At 36.6% G+C, this 13,960-nt stretch overlaps 1 protein-coding gene across 2 annotated transcripts in view; it reads left to right on the top strand.

Annotated features, from left to right (window-relative positions):
• The window catches only part of zgc:77151 (uncharacterized protein LOC337153 homolog), a 28,959-nt gene that overhangs the window by 2,860 nt on the left and 12,139 nt on the right, over nt 1–13,960 (top strand). For both annotated transcript variants that reach the window (XM_054755829.1, XM_054755828.1), the window contains exons 2-3: nt 7,941–8,093; nt 11,978–12,085. In XM_054755829.1, coding sequence (XP_054611804.1) covers nt 7,941–8,093; nt 11,978–12,085 — 261 coding nt within the window. The remainder of the gene's footprint in view (nt 1–7,940; nt 8,094–11,977; nt 12,086–13,960) is intronic.

Genomic DNA, 13,960 nt, shown 5'->3' with positions numbered 1-13,960 from the left:
AAGTTGCAAAAATATTTGTGTATCCACTTTGTATAGTAATATACTGCATGGTATAGCGTAAGGATGTAGCGTCTTATAGACAACAAACTAAAACAAGACGGTACACAATCGCACGTTTTGAAAATACGATGAATTTATTCATCACTTGATGCATTGCCGGTAGTTACAAATATAATATATTGATAGCTCAAGTGTGCCTCTCAATAAATTGGAATCTCATGCAAAAGCGATTTGATTTTCATGTGGTCAGTTGAGACGAAAAGACCAATTAACCAGTGGGTAACAGCACTGAACTTTTGTGCAATTTTTCTAAGTTGACGACCGAATTTGGAGGATTTTTTTTTTGTTTTAATTAGCCATAAGCCACCTAATAATAGAAATGATTAAGAAATGCATTACTCAAATATTTCACTGTGCGTGTAGTCAGTCTGTAGAATGTAGGAGTTTCACTTTATGAAGTGAACGACTGAAATAAATGAGCGTTCCAAAGATATTAAAATTTGTCGAGATGGACCTGTAGCGTTTACACAAAAAGCACGTCAGTAAGCAAACATTCAACGCAATTTATTGTCTGTTGTTAATTTGTCCGCAGTGACAATATTAGACAAACAACAACGAAATACATTTTGGCAAAACAACACAATGGTGGCGTTTTTAAAGGGCCTACAATTATAATATCGGTAGGTCACTTTTTATTCATATAGCTTTTTATGCAAACGACGGGAAGAGCGTAAACACTGCATTTTGCCAAGACAGCAGAATAATTGACTCGTATGTCTTTCGTTGACCAAATTGTATGGCGACTGTCTTCGTCTGTAGTGACAAATATATTTGTAGCTGGACTCTTTACATATATAGCTTCTTAATGCAAACAACAAGAGGGTAAACTACCATGCGTTTGGTCAAAACAGCACAATGATGTCAGTCATGTTCTTGGTTTATCTGTCGTGACTAATATATTTTTAGCTCAGCTTTATTTCTATAGCTTCTTTTGCACTGCAGCAAGCTAGTAAACCGCAGTCAAGGCAACACATGATGGATTAATTCATGGCCTATTGTTGTTTGTTGTCACTAATAGTGTTTTTCCATGGGTTTTTAGTCATTTGTTTTGAATTTATGATATTTATTGTCCTGTCTCATTCAAATTCAACACAAGGCTGTTTTAGCATGACATTAGGTCATGGCCATTTAAAAAATATATATATTATATATAGATTATATTTTTTTTGTTTTTGTTTCCTAATAATATGAACTGTAAAAACATCTTGAGAAAATATTACAATAATTCTGGATTTTCTCCAAAGCTGCCCGTGTTGCTTTTATACATATAAGGCATCGAATCTTTTAATGTTTGTGGAAGAGCCTTGCTGTAGCTGCGCTCGATATTAAGTTAATATGTTTTTATTCCTGCTACTTTTAAACTCGGTGAAAGGCTAATTGTCATTTAAATGCGGCTGTGTGAAATATTACTGAACCAAAATGGCTTCTTTTATATTAAGTTATTGTCATATATTAATTGAATTCTAAAGCAATATAACTCTAAATCTCTTTCAAGTAATTTAGTCTGTACAAGCTGCTGATTTGCTTTTTCTAAATTCTTATTCCAATCTTTATTAAGATCCTTGATCATTTGCATGTTGTTCCTGTGGGCAAAAACATGTCAAGCTAGCATGTTACGGCACATGTTCTGTATTATTTTGTACATTTCTTTATGATCATTTTAAGTAGTAGTAGGCAGTGGTGGCAAAACGTATTGGTAATACCCTTGTATCGACTTTGAAACTGATACATTTTCACTAGGATGGAATTGTGACTTAGTGTTCTGCTGTTGATATTCCTGTGGGAGTATTTCAGTGCCTATGTGCTTCTTGTGCCATTGTATCATTAGAATATCTCTGCATTCTTCCCACAAGTATTTGATTATATTTTTTGCTTCTGTAATTTCACCTCTCGTGCCTGCATGTACATTCACGACTGACCTCGCCTCCTGGCTTTAATGCCTGTAAATTTCTATCGCATTAATGCTGAAAGATGGAAAGCTTGTTGTGGTTTTGTATGGTTTTTTTGTATTGATTTGTGTGTGTGTGTGTGTGTGTGTGTGTGTGTGTGTGTCCCTTTTTTTCCCCCCCTGTGGGCTTTCAAGTGATACTCTGATGTGATGTCATTTGTGGCTTCTTTTATAACTGCTGTTAATATGGCTGTCTGACTCCATGTCCTTTTTTAAAAATTTTGTTCCTGCTGTGACCTTTTTTTTTTTTTTTTAATTCAGCATCTTTTTGTATAAATTGATCCCTGGCCTGCTGCAGCTTGTCTGCAGAACTGTGGCGCGTGGGGGAGGGTGGGGGTTTTAAGAGGAGGAAGGGGGGAGTCTGACTGACTGTGGTGGGTTATGGGTATGCGGTGGGGGAGGGTGTGCACGGCGGGGTGGGTGGTTTTTTTGGGGAGGGGGATGATCAGCATGAGTGAGAATTTGAGAATATTCTGCATTTAGGCAGGAGGCAGCTATCGTGGCAGCAACAGCGACAGGACAAACAGGAACGACTGGTTGTTTTGCACAGACGCTCTCTGCTACAGGAAGCCCAGGAAATGCGAAATAAGCACTTATTTGGTGAATCTTCAAGTCCGATCTTTATAAGAGTAAATGAGGAGCAGCTGCACAGACAACCCCACCCAAGTGCACACACACAACCATATTGATTGTTTCATCTCATGGTTATATTTGCTTTAACAAATAAATCATACATCTAGTTTTTTATTTCTTACCTATAATTTATTATGGAGGAAAATAATTTTCTAAATACTATGTTAAAAATAGAAAGATGGAACATTATAGACTACAGCATACAATGTTTTAATTATGTGTGGTTCTGTAACTTTTTCATGTAATTTCTTAATTTTACTCGTGTAATTATACATATTTGTTTTAATAGGGGTGTCCCAATCCGTATTTTTTGGCTTTTGATCCGCTTTTTTAATAATATTGCCGATCTGATCCAATACTGAGTTTTTTTTTTTTTTTTTTTTTTTTTTTTTTTTAATAAGAAGCTTTTGTTACATTCAAATTGGAAAAAATGGGGGCGCAATAATGCTTTTAGGGTATGACTAATCATTTGACATTTTACTTTTTTTTTTTTTTTTTTTTAACAAGCCCTCTTCAACGCAATACTAATTTGAAGGCCCCTAGTATAAACAACCAGCAGTTAGAGTGACATTTCTCATGTGAGCTCCCCGCACCATGACACAGCAGTCTGGGCACAGCGAGGGGGAACTACCGCTGTAGCTATGTTGCCTTTTTTTGAAATAAAATTTTCAAAAAAAGAACTCTGCAATGAGCAGCTTCACCATTCTTGTTAATCACCTCAAAAATTGTTTTGTTTTCACTGGCATCAAGCATGCCCATGTAGTATTGTAGTACGTAACATACAAGCGCAGGACTTCATCACCAGAACAGCATGCTTTTTTTGCAGGTTTGAATTATCTCACAACAGACACAATAATAACATAACAATAATACTAATAATAAAACAGGTTACTGATGCGGCTGTAACCCATACCAAGCTAAAACTCAACTCTGAACCCCTGACGTCACTTCCTGTCCGGAACACTTTTATTGCAACATGCACAAGTTTTATTGATGTCTTAAATGGCTTATTTTTTTATTATATCTACTATATTGGGTAATACTAGAGTATAGTTCACTATATGGGTGCTATTTGACATGTAGAGGGCTCTAATAATGTTAAAAGCCATATTTAGAAGGTCATAAACAGGTTTTCTATGGTCAAACTATGAGAATAATCCATTTAAAAAGAAGGAATCCTACTTTGCGAAAATTCACCTATCACGGTTGGGTCTGGAACCAATTGACTGCGATAAACGAGGAATTACTGTATTGTTTAAGTGCCACATTATCAGTTGTAAAAGCTTTTATTCCGTGTGTTTGTTTATTTTATTAGTAACAAAGGCTTTATATTGTGCGGTTGTGATTTCAGTATAGTATAATGTGCCTTCATCGTGTGTGGAGAACGGAAAAAGCAGCCCGCTCAATGACTAATGCATAATTTAATCATTAAAATATGTATGCGGACGATATAATGATTGTGTGACAAAAGAGTCATATTGACTGTCGTTGAGAAATATCATCTGTTAAATATTTTGTGTCGTTTGCGGCTCGTATGCGGCAGCTGGGAGTCTGCATATTGTGTTTCATGTAAAGCTGCTGTAATTTGGTCTTTTTATGCCTCCAGCCTCTAACTGGAAGCACAGAGGAGTCTGATGGATTCAATATCGGAGACCTGCATTTCCATGGCAGCCATGTTTAGCACGGCTGTAAAGAAAGGGGGGGAAAAAACAACCATGTCTGCAGTGTTGGACTTAAACAATATAATTCATATACCATATATCATATAGTCCTGCTCAGTGGAGACATTGGTCACATCATTAATTCATTTTTCTATTTAGGAGTCTATATCCGTTCAAATAAGTCTGGAAAAAAACAAATAAACCGATTACCTTACAAGCAAATCTAATCTACTGCCACGTCTGCCGTTTGTTTTGCATAAAAAAAAATACACGCTGTTATCAAATTAATGACAAGCAGGACGTGTTTTAACCCAAACTAACAAATGGGAACTAGCTGAGCCGTGTCCTAAACATCATGTTCGACTTCAAGTATTGAAACCTTTCACAGACACAAAGTGGCTTCCATTTCATGTCTGTTTTTATGGTTTCGTATAGAGCTTTTCTTTTTAAATTGACTCGGGTGTCGCAGGCCGGAGGCTGCCCACTCATCCTCTCAAAAAGGCTGCACAAGCTACAACGTCGGCTTCCATTTTACACAAGGTAAGCTCCATTTGTTGGGCCTGCCATGTTTTAAAAACGCAAAGTTGCTCACTTATGCAAACCATTGCTAGTACTCATCGTTGCGTCATAAAGTCCTCAAAGATCTGCTTAGCACAAATATTTCAAAATACATATTCTAGCATTTCATCACACATTTAAGTTTCCCAACTGACCAAAAATGATGGATCATACTATTTGCTTCATCAGTTTTTTAAAGTATCTTTAAATATATATCTAAAATATTTCACAAGTAAATAAATTAAAAGCCAATTATTAGTTAATAACTGAATTTATTAATTAAAATGTGAAGTAATGTATTATTATTATGTAACGTATTAGTGAATTATCTCGTGAAATGTATGTAATTGCCTTTTCAATTGGGTGGTATTTTTGTGTATTTAAAGTTTGGTTATAATTGTCCTAGAAATTGTCAATTTGTAATCGCTAATTGTTGTCAATAATATTATTAACAACTTTTTTTGAGACCATTTTTTCATGAATTATATAATGACATGGTATCAAAAGCAACGAAATGCAACATTGTAATTGAAATGTCAAGCGCTTTTAAATAAATCAAACAAACATAATAAATTAAACAAACAAAAATGACCCAAAAAATCTCAATGAAAATAAAATTGACTCTGTCTCTCTAAATAACCTCTGCACCTAAATAAAAATCACAATAATAACCCAAAACAATAACAAATACACTATGTCTCTGGTAAGAAAAAAAAACACTCCAATAAAAACGCGCAGTTATGTAGTGTATTGTTAAACTAATGAAGGGGGTCATATTTGAACTGGGCCACGTATCCGTGGTGGCGGAATAAAATACAGTGTTTCTGATGTCCTTCAACATGTCTTCTTTCACTCGGTTATACAGTTCAGGAATGGCTGTTTGTGACATGTACGTTCTCTCAGGCAATTCATACTGTCTGTCAAACATTTCTAAAATTTACCGAAATGTTGGCTTTTCAACCTTATTGAAAGGTTGCATTTCTTTTGCAATGCAGCAAGTGACGCTATCCGTGAGCGCGCACCTTTTTGTACTGTATGTTTTATCTTTTACTTTGCCGATCAAGCGCCTCAGTAAGCGTTGGCTGTCAGGACGAAGGCTCTGCTGCATATCTACACTTGGCTGTGGCATTCGGCTTAGAAACCATGGCTTTTGTACCTTAATTCATATTAGTGTTTGCTTGCTAACTGCTAGCACTCTATGTGTCCACTCACTAGTAGCCCCGCCTACACATACGGGAGTTCACTCTCTGTTCATTCCACTTTAGAACCAATGCGCACACACATTCAGTGTGAACCCTCTGAGAGACGATGAAAAAAAACGGGCTTACATGCACATGTCAATTTATTGAGGCAGCAAAATTAGCAACTTTTTTTTTTTTAATCATTAGAATAATTGATTTGATTATCGTGACAGGCCTACTGATGAGATGCTCTATGGTCATCTATGACCATACAGTTTTACATGACAATAATGGGTTACCAAGGACTCTTGGTAATTTTGAATAGGCTACGTTATATCGCCCGTCTATGTCATCAGCAGCTGACTCTCCAAAATGCTAACACAAAACATGTTTTTATAGTTTTACAATTGTAAAAATGCATATAAATGACAAAAGGGATAAATGAACATTTAAGGTTACTTTTACCTTCATTGAAGACATACGGTTCCCAAAGACCCAATGTGGGTCCTGTTTTCCCATGTTATCTCTTGAATGCAATAGTGTTTCTCCAGTTCTTTGTCAAAATGCTGGCGCTTGCAACTTTCTTTGGCTTTATTTTCGGTTATTGAGGTGAGAAACCCTATTGAATTTAAGAAATAACTCGTGGCAAAACAGATGCTGGTGGTGGTTGATCTCGCTGCCACTTGGTGTCTTTGGGAGCATTTGTCAAGAATCCCGCTTGCAATGAAGGTAAAAGTAACTTTAAATGTTCATTTATCCCTTTCATTCATCATTTATATGCATTTTCTGGCTTTCTGGAATGGATTAATTGGATAATACTTTCCATTATTGTCGGCCCTTCTGGAACGAATTAATGACGCTAACCAAGGTTTCACTGTACTAGGAAGATGCTTGTAAACAAAGCTGTGTATTTGTATGTAATACATATACTGTATGTATTGCCTTTGGACAAGAACTTTTCATTCCTTACATGTATTTCTTTAACCATATTAACAGTATATATTTTTTACTATGCGGTGATGCATATTTATAGCACTCGTTCTTTCTGGGAAAAAAAGCATTGTTCCTCCCAATGATTCACGTCACAGCGGCTGTTCATCTGCATCACTTTGTGTAATAGGCTACTGGTGAGTCATTTCATAACCACCTTCATGTCTGTGTGGAAACCTGCACTACTTGGTGCCAGACATTTCCACACTGAGTATTTACAGTGGGTATCAGGAGCTGCGCATATACTGCTGCCGTGCTAAACAGACGAAAGAGTTAATTTTTGAACACTTTTTCCTCTCAGGGGTGTTTCAGTGTATCATATACTTGCCATATTTCAATGAGGCAGAGACGTCATCTCAGCATACCACATTTCTTTTACTTTGTTGCATTTGTTTTGTTGATGTGGTCACAAGAAATCTTACAAGAGTATTTAAAAATGGTTTGAATACAAAAATAACTTTTTAGATTTTAGATGATGGCAAATACTCAGGAAAATGTGTTTTTCACATAAAATAAGCCTTGTTATTATAACATTTAATGCTATGTAGGAAATATAACTGACGTCGTGTTCCTCAGACCACAAACCCAGTGGAGACCGAATCCACAGCGCTTCTGCTGGTTGCAGCCAAGAAATGTGCATTCTTACATAAAGACAGAATTAACCGACAATCAATTACACACAATCAACAGAATTCTTAGCACTCAGTTAATCGACAACTTTATCATTTTCCCTATCTGTAATATAAACAGTCAAGTACAAACATGACTGCTCAAAGGTCGGCCATTTTGGTAAACTCCATTGTATTGTCTTGCTTATACTAAAAGTGCAGCTGAAATCTTTGCTTCTGTCCCGTTGCACATGGTAATCAATGAATCCTTGCTCACTTGCGCTCGCTTTTTCCCCCCCAGTGGTTGGGTGCTCCTTCCTGCCAGAGAGGCAGCTACGCCTTCTACAAGTCGATCAGCAGCAAGGCTCGACCCGACGGCCCTGTCCAGGTGTGGAAGCTTGGCGAGTTTTACTTCATTCGCTGCGGACCACAGGATCCTGTATGCATCGCTGAGGTGAGGCAAAAAGATGCATTAAATGTTAGCCATTAAAAATAAAATGTTGTAAATGGCTTGCACAACCTCTAATGGGTCACGTGACTTAAAGGTGCCAGTCTGCCTTGGTTAGGTACTGCATTGGGGGGTGCTAATTTTTGAATGTGTATATTCTGCCCTCTTCCTGCTTTGACGTTGCAAGCCGCGCCTGACGTAACACACATGCACGTGCATTAGGTACTGTATGTTTGTTGTCAGCTAATGATAGGGATTTGACCAAGTTTAGCTACTAAGGTTTGGTTTGGTTTGGTATTAGTTTATTTGAACATGAAGGTTCCAATGGAATATATCTCATGAATCATTCTTTCACAGTACCACATGTCCAGAAGGAGTAGGAAGAAGCAAAGCTTATTTAATCCTACCCCCCGTCTATTCCACATCTATTACAACACTTGTTGTTCACTTCCTGCATTCCATGTCATGTTTTCTGTGATAATCAGGATAATAATACATAATAGATGACAGTAATACAAAAAAAATGTATATATAAATAAATATGAATAAAGAAACAGAATTTTTTTTTTCCTTAAAAAAACAAAAAAACAAACAAAAAAAATTACAAACCTGACAGAACATCATTGTGATGATCAAGACTCTTCTGCCTTGTATTTAGCAAACATCAACTGCTTGTATTGTTTTTTGAATTTGCTCATCTCGGTACATTGTTTGAGTTCCTTACTCAATCCGTTCCATAATTTAATTCCACACACTGAAATGCTGTGGGTTTTCAGCGTAGTTCTCGTGTTTAAATGTTTTAAGTTTAATTTTCCTCTAAGATCATATTTCTCCTCTCTGATTGAGAAATACTGTATGAGGTTTTTGGTAACGAGTTGTTATTAACTTTATGCATTATTCTGGCGGTTTGAAAGTGTACTAAATCTGCAAATTTTAATATCTGTGATTTTAAAAATAAAGGGTTTGTATGTTCTCTACACTTGGCATTATGAATGATCCTCACCGATTTTTTTTGCAGTACAGTGAGTGATTGCTTTTGTAATTATTACCCCGTATCTCCACACAATACATTAAATATAGTAATACTAAGGAACAGTAAAGAGCGTAGAGTGATTTTTGATCAAGAACATATTTTGCTTTATTCAATGTAGAGATATTTCTCGCCACCTTTTGTTGTATGTATTTAATATGAGATTTCCAACTCATTTTTTCGTCTATTATAACCCCCAGGAATTTATATTCTTCCACTTTTTCAATGTCCACTCCATTAATTTGTATTTGCTTGTACATCCCCCTTCTGCTATTTCCAAATAGCATTATTTTAGTTTTACTTAAGTTCAGGGATAATTTGTTCCTGTCAAATCATTATAGCCATCATAACCACACAATTGTTAGTTGCTTCTCTCAAACTGTTTATGTGTACGTGGACATGCCAGGGACATGTACGCGTATATGAAACAGCTGTATGAAAGCCATGAACGGCAGTCAGTCAGTTGCTGACAAATAGACATTTGTTTGTTCAGTCGGTTCTTTTAAACTTCTATTGGTCACATAGGCCACACAATAAATAAAAACAAAGTTGATCATTTTGCCCACTTTGATATATTGACATGCATGCGTGTTTGTTTTCCTCCTTCCTCTCTACCAAGCAGGCTGGATGACGAGAGGTTTCACTCTGTGCATCTGTCTCAACACCTGGTAGGCCTGTCACGATAACACATTTTACTGGACGAGAAACGTCCTACAACTTATTGTCTAATGGATATTGTTGACTTTTTTTTTGACCATTTTTTCATTAATTATATGGCATAATAATGAGCATATGGTAGCAAAAGCAATAAACTTTAATTTCTCAAGAATAATTAACATTGTAATTGTAATGTCAAGAGCTTTTAAATAAACAAACACACAACGTAATAAATTAAACTAACAAAAAAAATCATTGAAAATAAAATGGACGCTGTGAAGAAAAAAAAAAACACTCCAATAAAAACCACACACATGCAGTTATCTAGTGTATTGTTAAACTAGGGGGTCATGTTGGCGCAGTAAAATGCAGTGTTTCTGATGCCCTTCAACACGTCTTCTTTCACTCGGTTGTACAGTTCAGGAATTGCTGTTTGTGACATGTACGTTCTCCCGTCTCGTCACTACTTTCGAACAAATGCAACATATCGGTGTTCATGTTAGCGTATGCTTGCTTATGAGGCTAACTTGCTGCCAGCCGAGGTAGCCCCGCCTCCACGTACTGGGCCAAATATCATAGATAGGTAAAAGGAGGGTTCACGCTCTTTGTTCATTCCACTGTAGCACCAACACGCACGCACAGACAGCTGTAGAGTGAACCCTCTCGCCATTCAGCCTGAAAGAAAGACGAGGAAAACAAATATGCATCCATGCATATGTCAATATATTATTTTATTTTTCAATTTATTTATGTATTTTTATCGTTCAATTATTAAGCGGTTTAACGATAATCGTGACAGGCCTAACACTTAGGCATGTTGGTCAAGGAAGTGTATGCAAATGAGCTGACGTCTGCATTGGCACACAATGTGAACTTCAGAGTATTTCCGGGTTATTTCTCAGGTTTTTTTTGTCAGTATCTTGTCAGTAAATATTATGATTTATTTTGATTTTTATTTAAGTGAATGGCTCAAAATCCATTTTATGTTCATTGGGGTTGTCTTTTTTTTTTTATTATGTTGTTTTTTTTATCGTATTTAAAAGCTCTTGACATTCCAATTACAATGTTAAATACTTTGGAGAAATGAAAGTTAGAAGAAATACATTGTACTCGCATTCTTATGCCATATATTATCATTACATTAATGAAAAAATGGCCTTAAAATAATGTTGACAATATCGTTCATCGACAATCATTTGTGGGGCAGCTATCATCCAGCAAAATTTGTTATCATGACAGGCCTTTTGTTTGAAAAAAGTGTGCTTAGACGCTGAAGAGGTTCAAGAATAGCAGTATATTTATTGAGTCTGCATCTTGTGCTACAGCTAACTTTAGCACATGCTATTAAAGGAAGGCCACATGTTAATAGGTCTGTGTTGAATTTGACACACATTGACAGCCATTGATTTTGAAGCTTGGTTACTGCACATGGTACAAAATTAAACTTGAATGCAATGCCAGTTCATTTTTCTTAATGATACTACTGTATTTATATCACACTTACATTTCTTTGATTTTTAATCCAGAGTTGCTTCACATTTTATTTTCCACAGTAGACATAACTTGTCAAAGCAGGAAAGCTGGCTTAATAACGTAAACAAAGGCCGCATTCCATTTTTAGGTGAGTCAGGTGTTCAGGTTCAAAGACTGGCTGTGAATGGAGCCGACATTAATATTACTCCTATATCCGCTTTGACAGTCAAAATAGGGCTCATTATTGTGCTCATTTTGCCACTTTAGCAAATTTCAGTTGTAGGTCTGCTGCTGGCAATGTATTACAAATTGTATGAATATTAGATATTTTTAAAGAGATATTATTATTATTATTATGGTTTATGGTTGTTATTATGGCTTATGGTGGTTTACGGTTTAACTGTGTGAACATGCATGCAAGCGACAATGAAATACATCACATAATTCAATTCACAGTTCCACATGTCCAAAAGGAGTAGAAAGAAGCAAAGCTTATTTAATCCTACCCCCCATCCGTTCCACATGTTGTGCAGTATATTTTATTCACTTTCTGTAGTCCATATGTGATTTTTTTTTTTTTTAATGATCAGGTAATGTAACAATATGATGATGTAATTAAGATTTTTTTCCACAATTAATATAATAATAAATAGAGACAAGCATCAAAGATGAGATCAAATTTATTATTAGTTATTATTATTGGTAAATTTCTTGTCTTCTTTATGTGCAGGTGACCTTATTGTGGGAAGACCAGACGCAGCACCACCTCCTGGCCAGCGCTAGACTCTACTTTCTGCCTGAAGACACACCGAAGGGTCGAACCAGGGAGCATGGAGAGGTAGGTCGCTGCAAAGCCATCCGGTGATTCAATATGGTCATTGTGTTAATGTTACTTTGGTTTTGTAATCAAATATTTATTCCTAAAAGCACATTTTAGTTGGTTAAAAAAACCTTATCTGTATTCCCTGTCTTTTCTTTAACTTCAAAGAAAACAGTCTTTATAGTACCTTTTTATGAAGACATACACAAACAGGATGTGGCGCAAGTGGAGGCTAAAAGCCGAAACTCTCCTCACCGACCTCGAGAGCTGACGCTCGCACAGCTTCAGTGTGAAGTGGAGGTCATGTGATTAAACAAATAACAGTCACATGCTTGAGTCTGAGACAGATCTTAGATTAGGCTGCATATAGCCAGCCACGAAAATGTCATTCCTGTACACTGGTAGTCAAAATTCCATCATTTTAATATAATTTGGGGAATGCTTCAAGAATGTCTATTAATAATAACCTGGTACAAGAGCATGGCCTCTTATTTTAATGTAAATATGTTTTGTGAGGAATCTAAACAAATTGAACCGTAACAAGAATGTAACATTTTATGCCTTTGCAGCAGTAGGAAATTATTCTATACTGCAAACTTAATATGATAACTATGCTATGGAAGGTGGACCAGCTATTTTTCCACAATGCCATTGTTTGAATTGCAAGAAGTACACATGCATCACACTGCAGAAACAGCAGCCCTCACAGCGGTGTAGTTGCACAATGATGCACTGCGGCATGGGTTGTGGCAAAAAACTGTAAATCAGCCTGACTTTCTGGATAAACATTTCTGAGTTAATGTTCATTTTTAATTTTTGTCTACAAATCTCCCCATGCCTGTCTCACAGTGTGCTAATGAGCTCACACCTGGCTACTGTGGGGGCAGGAATGTAGGAACTCCCACCTGGAAGCGGCCTTGGGGAGGTGGAAATTTGGAGAGGGGGGGGCGGAGCGAGAGCGGGGGAGGGGAGGGGGATTTCTCTTACTTGTGGACTGAGCAGCTATGAAGGCAGCTTCACATTCATTGTAAACGGCCTGGAATGTCATTCTCTCTTATTCACCGATTCCCAGTTTATTCACAGATGACCTTTTTAAAAAAGGCATAGTCAGTATGACAAAACTCCAAAAGGAAGAATGTCCTTGTGCTGAACCTTGAATGTCACCCAAGCCACTGGCACTGCTATCATTTTGACAAGTTTCTGTGTAATGTATATATTTTTTTTCCTCCTGTAAATATAATATTTTGAAAAAGGTGCTTAGCAACACAACAAATGTCTGACATGTCTGTCATGAGCAAATAGACACTATAGTTTCAAGAACCCATGTCATAAAAACAAGTAATCAGCCATTTTGGTTTGAAGCAGCTGTTTTGGGGTCATTTTATTCAATTGAGCATTGCTACAAAAACAAATTAGCCCAATTGTTACCAACTTGAAACATGTATACTCCAGTGTGGACAGGACTAAACAGCAGAATTTATGATTTTTCGTCTTAATACAAAACTCCTAACACAGTGACGCCCCATCTTGCAGTCGTCTATATGTGCACAATGGTTTCGGTGGAGCCCCCTACTGACAAATGTATACATGTCATAAGTCTGCCCCAGATGCTCCGATTTCCTTTAAACTCTGATCATATAGGTAGGGATGTCCGATAATTTTGCCCAACCGCTCTTATCAGCCGATATTGGCATAAAAATTAGATATCAGATCATATCTGGGTTGTTTTTTCAACCGATAATGATATTGGATAAAGTATTGCCTGGATTTTACAACTGATTACTTCATCAAACTGTGCTGTGCTGCACATCGCTCAGCAAGTCCACAGTATGGAGTGATTTTCAAGTTTTCTCTTCAGATTATAAATATGCAATCTGCAATGACTGCAATACG

This window comes from Dunckerocampus dactyliophorus, chromosome 16 (assembly GCF_027744805.1).
Source record: "Dunckerocampus dactyliophorus isolate RoL2022-P2 chromosome 16, RoL_Ddac_1.1, whole genome shotgun sequence".
Classification (NCBI taxonomy): domain Eukaryota; kingdom Metazoa; phylum Chordata; class Actinopteri; order Syngnathiformes; family Syngnathidae; genus Dunckerocampus; species Dunckerocampus dactyliophorus.
Note: the sequence above shows the minus strand (reverse complement) of the source record. Positions and strands in the feature narration are given on the sequence as shown.